Genomic DNA, 18,576 nt, shown 5'->3' on the forward strand with positions numbered 1-18,576 from the left:
GCCGAAGCTGTCCGATGTTTGAGGCTTTTCTTCCCAGGGAAGAAGATGGACTGAAAGCTGCCAGTTGGGGACTTTTTGCGATCAGGGCGCTGCTGGGTTTTAAAGGAGGTGATGGGGATTGCGCTGGCTTGTCTTCCCACTCAAGTGAAGAGTTGTTGATGTTCACTGGTTATGCTTGGACAATGCGCAGTTTGTTTTAATTTAAAATTTTGGGGGGGATAGGGGCATAGGCTTGTGAAGGGCAGTCCGGATCCGGTGGAACTCCTCTTTGTCCCTTGGTAGGAGAGACACCCCCAGTCTGTCCTCGATGCCGTCAGCCTTGGCCATCTTCACTTGCCGCCCGAACTCGCACCCGTTTCAGGAGCGCCATGTCTACCTGGACGAACCCATTAAAATCGGCCGCTCCGTGGCCCGCTGTCGACCAGCGCAGAATAATGCTACCTTTGATTGCAAAGTGCTGTCAAGGAATCATGCTCTCGTCTGGTTTGATCACAAGACGGGCAAGGTAATGTCACCACGTTATCTAACAATCTTTACTTCTCATTTCCCTTTGCCCTTTTTGCATAATGTATGCAGGATCCCAGCGTTTGCACCCAGAGGAGACTTTGAGCAAGGCCATGGAACCAACTTTTTGGGTATTTGGTTCTACTGGAAGTTTAGTTGAGGTGGTTGAATGGAAAACAGAGAAGGTATTGTAATTAAATGCCTCGGGAGGGCGATGGCATCTTGATAATGTGGTCATTCCCAGTGAAATCCCAAACTCTCATTCATTTCAGAAAACTAGATAGTGAAACTTGGCTTTTTGCTTCAAATCTTTTTAGAAAGGTGGATTTGCCGTTCAGTGTTTGAATATGCAAGCGGCAGTTCCCAAAGCAATGCAGGGAATCTGTGGCCAGTATTACACTGGGGCTCAGGTGTCTCAGGGGTGAAAAGGAGTTAACACAGCTTTTAGCTGAGTTCAGATCATGGTCTTTCTAGTAAGGACAGTTGTTTGTGTAAATTTACGTTTTTGAAATATTTGATAAGGAGTAATTTGCAATTTTCAAAGCCAGTTTCATTAATCATGAACAACTGTAGCTTTACATTTTTAGAGTTTTGTTTGCACGTTGGGTGAACATATATGTATTGCTTTTGAAAATCGTTTTTGGTGTTCCTTGCAAGAACTTACTAAAAATAATGCATACTTGTAAAGGTGATATTTAAATATCAGTGTTATGAAATTAATGTACTTTCTGAAATTATATCCAGTTCTATCAAATATTGCATTACCTAGATGTGATAGGATGAATTTAATGCTCTCTAAGTGTGATCCTTTTTGCATTTTTATGTTGGCACCCTAATTTACTATACTTGTGGGTGCTTATATTTTAAGAATACAAGAAAAAGTCAAATAAGACCCTTTCAATTTTTAATACTTAATGTGTGTGAAGAATATACTGAAGAATTCATTTTTGTGCTTTTGAGATACTGAATCATTTCTGACTTAGATTAAGTTATGTAAGACTAATAGAATACCTTGGGCTTCACCTCCTGACTTTTTGCTTCCTCTTCCCGAGTTAAATGATAAAGTCTTTTTTAAAAGAAGAATTTAAGTTTCCAATGGTAGTATTTTGAAATGAAAGAAACTTGAGCTTCAAAAAAAAGAAGGCAATACTCTGTTGCTACAGAATTAAGGAATTATTATATAAATCATTTTTCAAAGAAAGGAGGAAAAGATTGTGCTTGCATAATACCTATGCCCTATTCTGTGTGTAGGATGTGAACTGAAAAAGATGTTAATTTTTCTGTATAACACCAGATGTTCATTTACCTATGGAACAGGCCCTTTTTCTTTCTCTGTAGAAACTAAAGTTTGGGTGTCTGAAAGACTTCATAGATTACCCATAATCATTTAAAGTGAATATTCATGGAACTCATCTTTCCAACTATCAAATTCAAACATCAGTTAACTGCCAGTGCCTTAATTCAACCAGCTTTGACCTTTTTGTCTAAGCTAAGGTCCAGCTTAATCAAATAACAGGTTTGCTTAAAGTACATAATCTGCAAAGGCACCTGCTTTACTTTGGTACACTACTCAAAGGAGACTCAGATTTTTCTTCTTTTACTTATTTAAAAAATAGTGATTACATGAGCAGTGCTTTTCATGGCTATACTAAAACCCCCACAGTAGATTATTTTGAGATGGCTAAGACTAGATCCATAGTGAGTATTGTGTAAATTGAGCAGACATGTTAAAATTGAATTTGTAATTAGAAAAACTTATCTTTAAAAGATACACAGCTTATTTCCACCATTTTCACTTTTTTCCTGCTTTAACTAAAAACAGGATATGAGGCCATTACTTTAGGTATAGATATAATTATTGAATACTGCACAGCCTAATCTAGTTAAAACAAATAACCTGTCAGATTTTGCCATGTGATCAAATTATTTTAGGAATAAAATTGTTTAACATTTGGGTTTGAACAGACAGGGTTTTATTGAGCACCTATTATGTGCCAGATATCCTGAGGTACACAATTTCAAAGAAAACCCACAGTTTGACCAAATATCACTTACTGTTTTCCATGTATGAAATTTCCAGTTTGAGGATTTTTTTTTTAAGATTTTTATTTATTTATTCAACAGAGATCACAAGTAGGCAGGGAGGCAGGCAGAAAGAGAGGGAGAAGCAGGCTCCCTGCTGAGCAGAGAGCCGGATGCGGGGCTTGATCCCAGGACCCTGGGATCACGACCTGAGCCCAAGGCAGAGGCACCACCCACTGAGCCACCCAGGCGCCCCTAGTTTGAGGATTTCTGCTATAATTGTCTCATAACAAATAAGTCACTGAGCCTAATATATATTCCCAGCAAATTCCTTTATACAATACCATAATCCCCTCCTTCTATAAGCATCACCTCAGGCAGGTTTTTATTTTTCAAACATCTCATCTCTAAGCCTTAGTTTTCTCTTCTGGGGATAATAGTGGTACCTACTATTGTTTTGAGATTGATATAATCATGTAAATTACTTAGCACCCTGTTTGTGGCCCTTATTAAGGGCCTAGTTCTTAGTGAGGAGGGTGTTTGAGGTCGGGGGAAAAGCAAACCATCTAGACAGCTCTTTGCAATTTCTGTATGCTGTGGAGTCCTAGGAAGGTAATGAGAATTGTTTTTTCTTTCATGTGATGGCATATGTAGAAGTAATCTTTTAAATTGAACATACAAAGTTGAGAACTTTGTTCACATTTGCACTTTCCCTGGGAGGTGGAGAATTGGAGTGATATATACCCTTTGGTTGACTTTTACCTTGTGATTTTTTCATTCTGCACTAGCCATTATAGGTGACCCATTAAAAGCTGGAAGAGGTAATAAACACTTGAAACTTTCTGATTATCCAAGTAATACATATTCATTGTAGAAAATCTGCAAAGCATAGGCACATGGAGTCTAGGTGACACTTTTTAATGCTAAGTTTGTGGAATGCCTTATGGGTACTGAAAACCTGCAGGTTGGAGGGTGACAGGTTTGCCATAAAGTGGAATTTAATAAACTTCCCCAAATCATCTACTCAGGAGTGTAGCAGTCTGTTATTGCCCTGCTTGGGAGCTGACCCTGTGTATCATCCTTCACTTCTCTTGGAAGTGAAGCTTTTCAAATTAGATGGCATATAATAGAATGGTTATTAATCCTTCTTTTGACCAAGTTACCACTGAACAAGCAAATCTACCCATATGGTGGTTACATAGAAGGGGTAGTGAGTGGACTGCCTCCTTCTGATTTGGATGGTCCCACTTGATTTGAGTCTCTGTGGACAGGTGATAGATAGTCTAATGGTTGATACAGTAGTCTTTTTGCACTCTTACTGTAGTTTACTTAGTAATAAGTGACAGTAGTATTCTACTTCCAGTTTCACTTTTTCTTACTTAAATTCAATGCATATTTTTGAGCACCTGTGCTACCATGATCTGTTTTAGTGGAGGGCACAGTGGTGAGAGGGAAGAAAACAAGAACTGGTTAGAAATTGTTATTCTTTCTAGAAGCTTATATTTTGGATACAGAGGGTGACTGTACACCTTAGTTACAGTTGATTGAGAAGGGTGCCTGGGTGGCTCAGTCTGTTAAGTGTCTGCCTTCTGTGATCCCAGGGTCCTGAGGTTAGAGCCCTGTTGCGGGCTCCCTGCTCAGTGGGGAGTCTGCTTCTCTCTCCACCTGCCTCTCCCCCAGCTCATGCTCTCTCACTCTCTAAATAAAATATAAAAACAAAAGAAAACAAAACAAAAAATACACAAGTGATTGAGATAAGATAGTATTAAGTAAGTTTAAATGGCAAGGGTGATGGTGTTTGAATTAGACTTTACAATAGGGGTGGATAGGTACATCTTAAGAAAAGCTGTCTTTTTTGCGTGGTTTTTGTGTGTTTTGGGTGGACGAAAGTAGAATAAAACAGACAAAAGCAGGTAATTTTGAATGAATTTGACATCTTCCAGTCACTGATGAAATTGATTTTGTTGGATTGGAGAAGTTTTTTGGAGAGTAGCTATGTGTGAACATCCATTCTGTGTGACATTTTTATGTTTGTTTCTCTTTTATAGGTAGTTGTCAGACCATGGAAGAGAGGGTGTCTGCCTTATTTGTCTGTTTCTGAGTAGCTAAAGCTGAGGAGGTAGTTGTGGAGTGCCTTGATTAACAAACTAAGGGCATCGACCCATGTACTGTGGAAGGCCAGGGAAAGTTCTCTGCAGGGCACTAACATAACAGAACCACCAATTAAAAGTGATATGACAACAATATGTAAGGAGGCCTGGAGCAAGGACAAATGGGAACAGCTTAATTAATACTTGTGCACTAACTATGTACCATACCCAGTTCTAAATGCTTTACATGTTAATTAATCCTTAAATAACTATTTAAGATAACTGCTTATTTTTCCCCACATTAACCCATAAGGAAATTAAGGCACAGAGAGATTAGATTAACTTGCCCAAGTTCACATAGCTAATAAATGGTAGAGTTGGGATTTGAATGTCGGTATTCTGACTTTTGACTCTAGAGTCTAGAACCGAAGCTCTTAACTACTCTGCTACTGCAAGGCTTTGTAACAGTTTAGATCTGATATCGTTTTGTCAGGGCATTGACCATATTCACAGTAGAAATAAAAATGATTAAATGCTAGAAGGTGAAAATTACAACTATATTAACTTGCTAATTAGGACTTCAGCAAAAAAAGAGGTTCTGTAAGTACTGGAGATTTTAGGGATGATTCATGGATAGGATACAATTTAAGCTAGACCTTAGGACTTTTAAAATAAGGCAGATGTAACTAGAGTTAGTCAGGGGAAGGAGTTTTGGTGGGAAGAATTCCTGAAGTAAAGGCATGAAAGCAGGAATGATATGTCACATTGCAAGGAAGTCATTGCAAAGGAAGAATCTTCAGAATTTGTCAATCAAGATAGTTTCTTTTTTCTTCTTTTCCATATCTAAACATGACAACAAAGATCCTGGCCTCAGGATCTCCCTGGCTTTTGGGAGAATAGCAGATCATTGATTTTATTTGTGTATTGTTTCACCAATTTTTTTGTTGTTGTTGATAGAAGTAAAAATGTCATTAAGAGGTGTTGGTTTTTGTGACAAAGTAATATAATTGACAAATGTTATGTTTGAGGTACATTGATATAAACATGTTCAGAAGGCCAGATTGTATATCCAAAGCACAGATTCATTTCATATTTTTCACAATAGTGGAAAATAAATGAAGTATTTTACCTATTCAAGTTAAAAATGTAGGTGGTGTATGTACTTAAAACTTTTTTTTTCCCGCTTAGATATTTGACTTTTCTCCTTAGGTTGAATTTACTCTTTGCGTTCTTAGGCTTCTATTTGGTTTTCTCAAGTGGTATTTATGTTAGAGCTTAATATCTATTCTCTGCGGTAAATAGGAAGGGGAGTGTCTGTCATTTAGACTTTTAAGTGAAAAGACTGTGAGATTGGTTCTTAATGTATGTCACTTACTTGAATCAAGAAAAATGATGGCATTTGTTAGCTATGGAAATATTCTAAGGAGTCTTCTGTGCAAACTTTTCTCGTTGCCGCTATAAGTAAATGAACAGTTTACCTGTCTGCCCAGAAATCTTGGTTGTTTCCCCATTAATTTTTAACACGATGTACAAACCCCTTCAAAATCTGTCTCTTATTTCCCTTTTTTCCAGCTCCATCTTCTATTACTCTTTTTTTTTCCTTTGCCCCAAACTATGCAGTAGCTGTGTGACAGTGCTCTCTGTTCCTAGAACAAGTGCCTTTTTTGCTGTTTTGTCTTCCAGAATGACCTTTCCCCTTCATCCCTTGAGGCCCAGTTTCAATGCGAAGCCTTCCCTAACTCCCACTAACTAAAGAATTAATAGCTTCTTCCTTTATACTCCCATAGAACTTTGTATATAATTTCATTATGGGACACAGACAACAAAATAACTATAATGCAAATGTGCTTGCCCTGCCAGATGTGAGCTCTTGAGAACAAGAGGATAGGCACTACATAAATGTTTGAATGAGTGAAATGTGAACAATAGAGCTGTCTGTACTTCTACAAACCCTGATTAGGGTCAAAGGGCAGAAGGTCATTTGAGTTAATCTTTAATTTGAGATCATGGACTCAATTACCAATAGGTAGTCTTTGTAAAAATCATTACTTATTGGGAATTTGCAGTGTGCATGACAGTTTGCTAAGCATTTTAGGACTCTAGAAAATCTTGTGTTTGGTGACATTAATTTTGAGCTATTACATATATATCCATTCTCATGCAAAATAATACTTTTAAGGGTTTTACAGTCAGAGTACTTTCTTATTTCACTTGTTCTGTATAACACTCTTAGGAGGTACATAAAGCAGCTACAGGCTGGATGCCATTTATCCAAAAGGAGTTGGATGTTTAGAGGTTATTTGTACAGGGTCATCTATTAGTAACAGTGGGAGTTGGGACCAAAATCTAGATTTTTTTCCCCCTTGAAATGAAAGCCACTGTTAGACTTTTATTCTAAGCTATCTTAGTATGGACTGAACAGTTACTGTAATGAAAATCTGTCTTTTGCTCTCTTGAAAGATAATCTGAGCTATTATTTTCTGGGTGCATAACTAAAATGCTTGTCATATGACAGACTTCCAAATTCTGTAAGAACCTGAGTTAATTATTTCTCTGAGTCAACTAGCATTTTTAAAAACATACCTCTAATACTTCCAGCAATAAATATATTTTTCCTTAGGCTTGCATTCAGGCAACTGATTCAGATTTGGGTGTTTATGCAAATGAATGAAACAGCCTTGGAAAAACTAGCCTCCCATGTAAATTTTTTATCCTTCAAAGAGAATACCTGTGAGGCACCTGGGCGGCTCCTTTGGTTAAGCCTCCCGCTCTTGGTTTCGGCTCAGGTCATGATCCCCAGGTGGTGAGTTTGAGCCTAGAGTCTTGCATTGGATTCTAAGCTTGGTGTGGAGTCCTCTTGTCCCTCTCCTCTGCTCCTCCTCCTGTGTGCTCCCTCTCTCTCTCTCTCAAATGGATGAATAAATAAAATCTGTTTTTAAAAAATAAAGAGAATAGCAGATAGGTGTAATTTAAAAAGTTTAAAAAGTTTTTGTAGGCACTTGAAAACGTCGATGTTTTTGGTGATTAATACTATATCCTTTGTCAAATACAGTTTGGGTTAGATTTGAATTTAAAGATGTAAGAAATGTTTCCTTATTTATTTGTATTAAGGATATGTCAGTACTTCTACGTTTATAGTTTTTTCTGCATTTATAACTGCTGACTTGTTCTAGATGTGAGCCAAGCAGAAATGAATTTCCAATATGGACCTTTAAGCTGTTATTTTTTACTTACACAAATAGTAGGAATACATTCTCAAACATTCAAGCAATAAGGAATTATATAGAGAATATATATGTTCTCCTGAACATAGTTACCTCTCTTTCTCTTCCCCTATTCCAGAAGTACCTGTTGTTATTAATTTGGTAAGTAATTTTCAAAAATTTTTCTGTGGGTTTCCTTACTTGGGTGTGTAGATCAAGAAACATAGTGTTTTGTTGTTACTTTTTTTGTAAGTGATTGGATCATAATTTAAAATGAACTTTTTAGCTGATGATACCAAGTGAATTGTGTTAAGCTTCTCTGAAATATGTCAATATTTGAGTTCTGACCAGTATTCAGACTGCTATAAAATTATCTCATTTAATCATCACAACAAACTTTTCAAGTAGTAGCAGAAGTAGAAGTAGAAGTAGATATTGTCCTGTAGGTAAGAAGACTGAGGTTCAGAGAGGTGAAGGAATTTCAGCATAACAAAGACGGTGGTGGAGTCAGGATTCAAATTCCAGTCATCTAATTGCAGAATGCACACTTTTGACCACTCTATTTTTTGCTACCTAAGCATTCTTAGTCATTATTAACCTAATCATTAACCTGTTACTGAAAAGTGTATCAGAAGAAAAAATGCATTGAAATAAAAACCTTGTATCTATTAACTCTAAGATATTTTAGAGTTTTAATTGAAGATTAGTTCCTGAAACAGTATTTATTAGTCACTTAACATTTTACAAGTAGAATAAAAACAGCTCTACACATGAAAAGATATCGGAGGATCACTATTCAGATACTATAATATATGAAAAAGGGGTTTTTCTTTCATCTGATAATTTCTGAGTTTAGTATGTTTGGAGGTTCTGTTTTAAATAGAATGTATATATATGTATGTATGACCCCCCCATATGTAAATCTAATGTAGAAAAAATGACTATATTTTGCTTTTTTAATTGTTTATTGAAATACTAACTAAATTTAATACTATTAGATACTAGTTATAAAGTTCCTTACATTTCAAAAATTCAGGGATAGAAAATAAGATCATGCTTATATGTTACCAGTATAGCCATGGTAGTTATGCTTGTAGAAAGACAAAGTTTGTAGTTCTGAATTGTTTCAGTTTGCTTGGTGAAAAGGAATGTTACAGAGTTATTATATAACCTAGCAATTCTACTCCTAGATATATACCCAAGAGAAATGAAAGCATATGTCTGTATAAAAACCTAGATGTTTTAATGTTCATGGTAGCATTATTTATAATAATAATATAATAATAAATATATTATATATAATATAATAATAAAGTGGAAAGAACCCAAATTTATCATCAACTGATGAGTGGATAAATAAATTGTGGTTTACCTTATAATGGAGTATTTTTCAGCAATAAAAAGGAATTAAGTACTTATATATACAACATGGATGAACCTTGGCAGCACTATGCTGAGTGAAAGAAGCCACATGTTGTATAATTCTGTTTGTATGAAATGTGTAGGATAAGCAAATCCATAGAGAATAAGTAGATTAGTGGTTTCCAGGGTTTGGGAGTAACAGGGAGTATGATGGTTAATTTTATATGACAATTTGGCTAGGCTATAGTAGCCAGTTTTTGGTCAAATGCCAGTTTAGATGTTGCTCTGAAGGAATTTTTACATGCGATTAACATTGGAGTGCTTGAGTGCCTCAGTCAGTTAAGCAGCTGCCTTCATCTCAGGTCATGATCTCAGGATCCTTGGATCAAGCCCCTGGGCTGGCTCCCTGCTCAGTGGGGAGTCTGCTTCTCCCTCTCCCTCTGCACATCCCCCCCACCCCCGCTTGTGCTCTATCTCTACCTCTCTCTCTCTCAAATAAATAAATAAAATAAAGTAAAACGTGATTAACATTTAAATCAGTAGACCTTGAATAAAGCAGATTACCCTTCAGAATGTGGGTGGGCCTCATTCTGTTAGTTGAAGCCCTTAAGAGAAAAAACTGAGGTTCCTCTGAAGGAATTCTGTCTTTATAGAACCATCATACTCAAGACTGCAAGAGTACCTCTAAACTGTGTCTCTAGCCTGCTGTTCTGCCCTGCAGATTTCAGACCTGACAGTCTACACAGTCATGTGAACCAATTCCTTAAAATAAATCTCTTTGTATATATACACATATCCTATTGGTCCTGCTTCTCTGAAGAACTTGACTAATATAAGGAGTGACTGGGGGGCGCCTGGGTGGCTCAGTGGGTTAAAGCCTCTGCCTTCAGCTCAGGTCATGATCCCAGGGTCCTGAGATTGAGCCCCACATCGGGCTCTCTGCTAGGCAGGGAGCCTACTTCCCTTCCTCTCTCTGCCTCTCTCTGCCTACTTGTGATCTCTCTCTCTCTGTCAAATAAATAAATAATATCTTAAAAAATAAGGAGTCACTGGTAAATAGGTATGGTTTCTTTTTGAGGTGATGAAATGATATAAAATTGATTGTGATGGTTGCACCAGTCTGAAATGTACACTTTAAAACAGTGAATTGTATGGCATGTCAATTATATCTTAAAAAAGCTTTTCTAAAAAAAAGAATGTTAGATGGAGTAATAGCTTAGTGAAAGCAGATTAGGGTGTAGGAAGTAGAAGAGTGCAGAACAACTGTTCAAATGTGGGTGAGATTAGCAGAGCCACTTTTGAAGTACCATGTATCTTAATATTTATCACTACTTCCTTAGTGTATCTTATTTGTTAGATGTTCTAAAAACTTTAGTAGATGGAGAGTGTGTTCCTAATATTGAAATGTTTGTTAACAGGCACAATTTTGATATTACTGAGAAGCTGTAGTGCCAAGGTCTTAATGTGGGAGTTGGGAAATTATGGAAAGATACAGTTGAAAAGCCCCAATCTGAACCCGGGGAGTTTAAGATAATAATTTTATTCAGGAGTGAATCTTTTATTTTTTAATTGGAGTATAGTTGACACACAATGTTACATTAGTTTCCGGTGTACAACATAGCAATTGTACCGCTTTATGCATCACGTTATGCTCACCACAAGTGTAGCTACCATCTGTCACCATGCAGTGCTGTTGTAGTGCTGTTGACTATGTTCCCTTTGCTGTGTCTTTTAGCCACATGACTTCTTGATTCCGTAACTGGAAGCCTGTATCTCCCACTGCTCTTCACCCATTTCGTCCATCCCTCCACATTCCTCCTCTCTGGCAGCATCAGTTTATTCTCTGTATTTATGGGTCTGTTTCTGCTTTTTGTTTGTTAATTCATTTGTTTTTTAGATTCCACAGGTAAGTGGAATCATAGAGTGTTTGTCTTTTTCTGTCTGGCTTATTTCACTTAGCATAATACCCTCTAGACCTATCCATGTTGTCACAGATGGCAAAAACTCATTCTTTTTTTTTTTTTAATGGCTGAGTAATATCCCTGTGTGTGTGTGTGCATAGGTATATATGCACACATGCACACACACACATGGATATATACACACACGCATATATGCACTACATCTTCTTTATCCATTCATCTGTCAGTGGACACTTGGGTTGCTTCTGTATCTTGGCTATTATACATAATGCTGTAATAAACATGGGGGGTGTCACCAGTGACTCTTTTGGGTATGTAGGCACATAGAGGGTAGTAAAATATTATTAGAACGAATCATGTTGTCTTGACTAGAAAAATGTGTTCACTTAAAAGTTGAACTTAACGCTGATAGTGGGCGGAGTAGACTTCACCAGACCGCAGATCTACAGCGTGCACCCCCACAGCTCTTACAGCCGTCTGCCCTTCGCAGCCCTGGGTTCCGGCCAGAACACTGCCCTGGCGGTACTGGAGGATTGGTTCCAGGCGAACATGAAGGCCCAGCCAGTACCGCTTTGCCCCTGGGACCACAGCTGTCCTGTCCTGGACAGTGAAGCCACTGACCCTGGAACTGCTTGAGGAAACTGTGCAGGCCATGGAGGTAGAATGAAGTAGGATGATGCTTAGGGCTTGGAACAAAGAGAATAAACCCAGGAAATACAAAAACAAACAAACAAACAAACAAAAAAAGTTGAACTTAACTTGGACCATTATGCATTCCTACTCTTTAACAAGTGTCTGAGTGTCATATGCTTGCATTGTGGTATAATGCCTAATAGGTAGTACTGAAAAATAGAATTATAACACAATTAAGTCCGACAATAGAAGTATCTGTGAATCACTGTTTCGAAGTAGCAAAGGGAATGAAGTATTCCTTCGCCCAGGATTGGGGACAGAAAATGTGGAAGGAAGGAAAAGGGCTTCACAGAGAAAGTTGTTTTTAAAAAAATGCTGCTGTTTGAAGAGTCATTAGGGTTTTACTAGCTGCATTTAAAAAAAGACCAGGGCATTCTAGGAGTGCCAGCCTGGCTTATTTTGTGGAACGTTAGTCTTGGGGTTGTAAGTTGGAGCCACATGTTGGAGGCAGATTACTTAAAAATAAAATCTTAAAAAAACGGGGGTGGGGGTCGGTGCGCAGGACATTCCAGCCCAAGGGAACAGTACGTATTTGAGGCAGAAAAGCCTTAAAGAGAATGGTGTATTCTGGGAAATGCAAACCCAAAGTTGATGGAGTTGGGGAGGGGAAAATAGAACTATCAAATCTTTGAGGTGGTTGAGTACTGTTGGCAAGAGGGGTTGGGGAGGCACTGTGGCTAACTAAAGGTTAAAGATTCCGGAGCTTGACTACCTGAGTTGGAATCGTGGCTCCACTGCTTGCCAGATTTGCGACCTTGGGAGTCTCTGTGCTTCACTTTCCCCCATCTGTGAAAATAGGCTAATAGTGGGATTCACCTTATAGAACTGTTGTAGAGATTGAATGAGGATTCATGTAAAGCAGTTATCAGAATGCCTGGCACAGAATGAGTACTCAATAACTTGTCACTGTTGTAATTTTTCTTTATTTTCTTTGGTGTGTTTGCACAATAAGACTGTATGCCTTTTTTCCCGTAAGTGGGCTTTTTCATTGTTAAGAAGTTTTCCCCTTTAAATGTCTGTCTTTAGAATCTCCTGAAGTAACTAAATTATTTAAAACCTTGGAACTCTTTTTAAGGTGTTAAATAGTGTGATATAATAAAAAAAAAAAATCGTTCTTTATCCCAGGTTCTTGCTGTACTGCTCCTAACACTCTTGCAATCTCCAGAATGATGAATGTCTTTTGTATGCTGATAAGATGACTGGTGGCTGGGGGATCCTAGTAGCTTCAGGATGGAGCTGGTCACTAGAAAGACCATGTAATTAGAGTATTAGAACTTTCAGCCCCACTTAACAATCTCCAGGAAAGAGGGTGTGGGCTGCAGATTGAGCTCTGTAAAAGCTCTTAACCATTGAAATTCAGGGACCTTTGGGTTGGGAGAGGGCATGGAAGCGCCTTCCACCAGACCTTGCCCTGTGCATCTCTTCCATTTGGCTATTCTGAGTTGTATCCTCCATAATAAACCAATAATAGTAAGTAAAGCACTTCTCTGAGTTCCTCGAGTCATTTTAGTGAGTTTTAGTGAGGCATGAATTAGGAATCCTCTGAATTTATAGCTAGTTGGTTGGAAGTATCAGTGACAACTTGGAGTTTTTGACTGGCATCTCAAGTGGATACAATCTTGTTGGCCCGAGCCCTTAATTTGTGTAATCTGACATTAATTCCAGGTCGATAGTGTAAGAATGGAATTGTAGGACATCCAACTTGTATTGGAGAGTTGGAGAAGTGGTGTTGGAAGATACAGTGCATTTTGTGTCAGAATTATTGTGCATAAAAGTAGTTCAAATAGGGGTGCCTGGGTGGCTCAGCTGGTTAAGCATCTGCCTTTGGCTCAGGTCAGAATCCTGGGGTCCTGGGATTGCACCTGATGTGGGAAAAAAAAAAATCCCTGCTCAGCAGGGAACCTGCTTCTCCCTCTCCCTCTGCCACTCCCCCTGCTTGTGCTCTCTTGCTGTCTTTCTCTGTCAAATAACTAAAATATTTTTTAAAAAAATAGTTAAATAGTCTTATAATTAATAACCATTATCCAGTACTACCACGTTTGTAGAGTTTCCCTGTTAAAAACAATAAAAATTAAAAAAACAATAAAAATCAGTAGCATACTTGGTTTGCCTTACTTGAAGATTTGAAGTGGAAGGAGCTGAGTTAAGTAATATGATGAGAATCTAGTCAGTCATCAGGGAATATGTAAAAGAGTGCATGTCCTATATTAGGCAACTTGGGACATAATGAAGGTATTAAGATGTTACCTCAGTCTTCAAAGAGCTTAGAGTTTAGTTGGGAAGCCAAAACTGACTTCCATAAACAATTTGGGAAGAATTAAGTTCTAAATGGAATTAAGAGCTCTGTGTGATTAAGGTAGAGAAGGCTTGCTTAGAAAGGGGGACTTGGGGGCACCTGGGTGGCTCAGTCGGTTAAGCATCTGCCCTTGCCTTAGGTCATGATCCCAGGGTCCTGGGATCAAGCCCCAAATCAGGATCTCTCCTTAGCAGGGAGTCGTCTTCTCCCTGTGCCTTCTCCTCCCTGCTTATGCTCTCTGTCTCTCAACTCTCTGTAAGATAAATGAATAAAATCTTTAAAAAAAAAAAAAAAGGAAAAGGAAGGGGGACGTGAACTAGATCTTAAAGATTTAAGGTAGAAAATAACAGATGTCCTGGGTGCATAAAGGTCTACATAAAAAGGCGTAAGCTCAGAAAGATAGGAGACAGGTGGTATGGTTTTTTTTTTTTTTAACATTTTATTTTATTTATTTATTTATTTGTCAGAGAGAGAGAGAGAGAGCGAGAGAGCGAGCAAGAGAGCACATAAGCAGGAGGAGCAGCAGGCAGAGGGAGAAGCAAACTCTCAGTTGAGCAAGGAGCTTGATGAGGTACTCGATCCCAGGAGACCTGAGCCACCCAGGTGTCCCAAGAGAGTTGAATGTTAAGGAGCTTTACTACTGGATTGACCAGATAGTTTAAATGAAATGATAAAGGTGAACCTGAGGTTCTATTTCAGGAAGGCTGTAGAGGTACAAAGGTTGGTTGGGCAATAGGACAAAAAAATTGAAGCATAAACCTTGGGGCTAAGAATCTTGGATCTGCAACTTTGGAAAAAGCCATATTGTTCCTTAATCCATCCATATAACCCTAATAACTAAACTGATATGTTTTACAGTGGATTACAAAATGCTCAAGTGCTTTAATATGCTGACTTCATAATAGGGTGATTAGAAAGTGGTGAAAATTGGATTCATGGATGTAATGAGTAGGCAAGATTTAAAGGTTCCAAGGTATGGGTTTTATTTTCCAGATTGTTTCTCTCTTAGCACATGAAAAGATTGTGCTGTGGGCATCATTTTAAGGCGTATTTCTTTTGTCAGTCACTTTAAATTCTGGAATAAATTCATTTAAATACCATTTCTGATATTGCCAGAAGTATAGATTTAATATTTTGAATGAACAGTGAAGGAAGTTAAAAAGAAAAAATAAGGCGTATGAATATCTAAGTCAGAGGCAGGTGTTAAGTCATAGACCTTATATCAGAATTTCAGTAGAAATTGTTTTAAAGCATGAAACTTATGTGGAACTACTAGTCTTGCCATTTTAAAGAGTTAATTAATTAATTAATTAATTAATTAATTTGGGAGAGGGTGTGAGTGGGGAGAGGGGCAGAGGGAAAGGGAGATGGAAAGAATCTCAAGCAGACTCTGTGCTGAGCTTGGAGCCCAGTATGGGGCTCCATCTCACAATCCTGAGATCATGACCTGAGCCAAAATGAGAGTCAGATGTTTAACCTACTGAGCCACCAGGCGCCCCTTGCATTTTAAATTGATACCATAATCTGAGTTTTTGGTTCATAATTGCCAGTTGTGTGGAGGCAGTTTTCAGATAAGCATCAGACAAGTTTATTGGGACTGTACTTGGTTTTAATAATTCTTCCCTCCCACTTCCCTCACCAGTGACCTGATTTGAGAATTGTATCAAAATTTTATCCTTGTTTTAGCTGCAACTATTTTGAAAGCTGATATAACAATAGGTAAATTGTTCATGTGTGAAAAAGCGATTAAAAAGCACTTTCAAATATTAAGTGTTTGTGTTATAAAAATTAGTAAATATTCCTTCCTACTTTTATTAATTTTTATTATTACTGCCTTGTCATTATAACAGTATGGAGGCTTAGGTATGCTAGTAAATTATACATTTTGAGAATTGTTTTCTGAAATGAGCATTTTGTTATAGGCCTGCTGATTAACTGTTACGTTCTATGCTTCATATATAAAGTAATTCTGATATTTAAATCCTGCTTCCAAAATATTATTCCCCTGAAACAAAATATTTGTAGTGTTGGTACCTGAATGTTGGGGCTAGAGAAAAACTCTTCGAAGTTTTTAAGTTGAGTTACTTTTAAAAAAGACTTGCTAGAAGAGGGTCGTCTTTCTTTTTTCTGGAATCAATGTCATAGCTCCAGTTTTATGACTATATAATACTCTGATAGTAGCCAGTTAATTCTATTGTCCAACTCATTTAAACTGCCAGCTGTCTTTTGCTTTTGAATTTTAAGTTTTCTGGTTGTGTGCAGAGTTGAGCTGGTTAATTCTGATTTATGCAAGACCCTAAGCACTGTAATGTTTATGTATGTTTTACATTGTTACTTATATTCTCCATTTTCTGTTGCTGTCACATGCAAGCTTGCATTAATTCAGACTTTGTGGTTTTTATCTGTTGGCTATTTTATTTTTTTATTTTATTAATGATTTTTAAAAAATACTTTATATTTAAGTAATCTATGCCCAACATAGGGCTTGAACTCACAGCCCCAAGACCAAGAGTTGTATGCTGCACTGACTGAGCCAGACAGGAGCCGCTCTGTTGACTATTTTACTTTATTTTTACTTTTTTAAGATTTTATTTATGTATTTGTGAGAGAGAGGGTAAGTGAGAAAGAGACAAGACGGGATGGCAGGGAGAGCGAGAGGAGCAGACTCCTGGCTGGGCAGGGAACCCGATGGGATTATGACCTGAGCCAAAGGCAGCGGCTTAACTGACTGAGCCACCCAGGCACTCCTAAAATACAGATATGTTTTGGATAAATTCTAGCTTTTGTTGTTATACTAAGTCAGAATTATTAAGTGAAGATTTATGCTTTTCTTCATGTAATTTTACTGATTGCCACAATTCTCACCAATTTATCCCTTTTCTTAATATTTTGAAAATTGAGCATGTTTATCACAAAACTTAGTCCTTCACTATATATTATTATGGTTTAGGTCTTTAATTATTATTATTATTATTTAGTAAGCGTATTGTCTCCTTGAAGATAAGTATAACAGCCTGTGCTGCCTTATAGCACTACAATATAGGTGCAGTGCCTAATATTTAGGAGATAGTTAAAAAACTTACTGACAACACAATGCCTTTCTCCAAAGGAATTATAGAAGTAATAACTTAAGAAATTTGTCTTTTTTTTTTTTTAAGCTTCTTAGAGTATGGAATCTCTTTATGACCTTGGGGTAAGGAAGGACATAAAGAATTCACAAAGTGCACATTGGAGTAAAAGATTGGTAAATTCAAATATGTTAAAATTATTTTTTTCATTAAAATGAAAAAAGTGAAGAAGAAAAACAACTAGAGGAAGATACTTGTAAAACATACGACTTGTGAAGGATTAGTGCCCAGAATATAGAAAGGATTTGTTCAAATTAATAAAAAATACAACCCAAGGGGAAAAATTGGCTAAAAGATGCAAAAAAGAATTTCACAGAAGAAGAAGGAAGAATGGCCAATAAACTAATACTAGATGTTCAACATAACTGGGAAACTGTAAACTTACACTTTCAGTAGCATTTATGCTCATTTAAAAAATTGAATAGAGGCACCTGGGTGGCTCAGTCAGTAAAGTAACTGACTCTCAATTTTGGCTCAGGTCATGATCTCAGGGTTGTGAGACAGAGCCCTGAGTAGGGCTCTGTGTGCTGGGCATAGGGCCTGCTTAAGATTCTCTCTCTCCCTTTGCCCCTGCACACCCCCTGCTCACGTGGGCTCTCTCTCTCTCAAAAAAAAAAAAAAAAAAAAAAGTTGAATAATGTTGAGTGCCTGGCTGGCGCAGTCGGTAGGGCAAGAGACTCTTGATCTCACAGTCTTGAGTTGGAGCTCTGCGCTGTGTGGAGAGATAACTGAAAAAAATAAACATTAAAAAGTTGGTTAATATCAAGTGTAGATGATACAGTAGAGCAATAGGAACTCACATGCTTTTTTTTTTTTTTTTAAATGAGTTACAGTGATTGATTTTTGAATATTAAACCAACTTTACATTCCTGGGATAAACTCCACTTGATTACACTGTATTTTTTTTTTTAAAGATTTTATTTATTTATTTGACAGAGAGATCACAAGTAGGCAGAACAGCAGGCCAAGAGAGAGGGGGAAGCAGGCTCCCTGCTGAGCAGAAAGCCTGATGCAGGACTCAATCCCAGGACCCTGGGATCATGACCTGAGCTGAAGGCAGAAGCTTAACCCACTGAGCCACCCAGGCGCCCCTACACTGTATTTTTTTTTTAATGCACTGCTAGATTTGATTTGTTTATATTTTGCCAAGGATTTTTGCATATGTGTTTATGAAGGATTACGTGGGTTTTTTTTTTTTTAAGGATTTTATTTATTTACTTGACAGAGATCACAAGTAGGCAGAGAGGCAGGCAGAGAGAGAGGGGGAAGCAGGCTCCCTGCTGAGCAGAGAGCCCGATGTGGGGCTCGATCCCAGGACCCTGAGATCATGACCTGAGCTGAAGGCAGAGGCTTAAC

At 37.7% G+C, this 18,576-nt stretch overlaps 1 protein-coding gene across 33 annotated transcripts in view; it reads left to right on the plus strand.

Annotated features, from left to right (window-relative positions):
• Positions 1–263: 263 nt before the first annotated feature.
• Positions 264–18,576, plus strand: part of SLMAP (sarcolemma associated protein) — a 138,950-nt gene continuing 120,637 nt past the window's right edge. For all 33 annotated transcript variants that reach the window (XM_032868383.1, XM_032868386.1, XM_032868384.1 and 30 more), the window contains exon 1: positions 264–505. In XM_032868383.1, the coding sequence (XP_032724274.1) occupies positions 308–505 (198 nt within the window). In that variant the 5' untranslated portion in view covers positions 264–307. The remainder of the gene's footprint in view (positions 506–18,576) is intronic.

Source organism: Lontra canadensis, unplaced genomic scaffold, assembly GCF_010015895.1.
Source record: "Lontra canadensis isolate GAN:19392208 unplaced genomic scaffold, GSC_riverotter_1.0 scaffold35, whole genome shotgun sequence".
Classification (NCBI taxonomy): Eukaryota; Metazoa; Chordata; class Mammalia; order Carnivora; family Mustelidae; genus Lontra; species Lontra canadensis.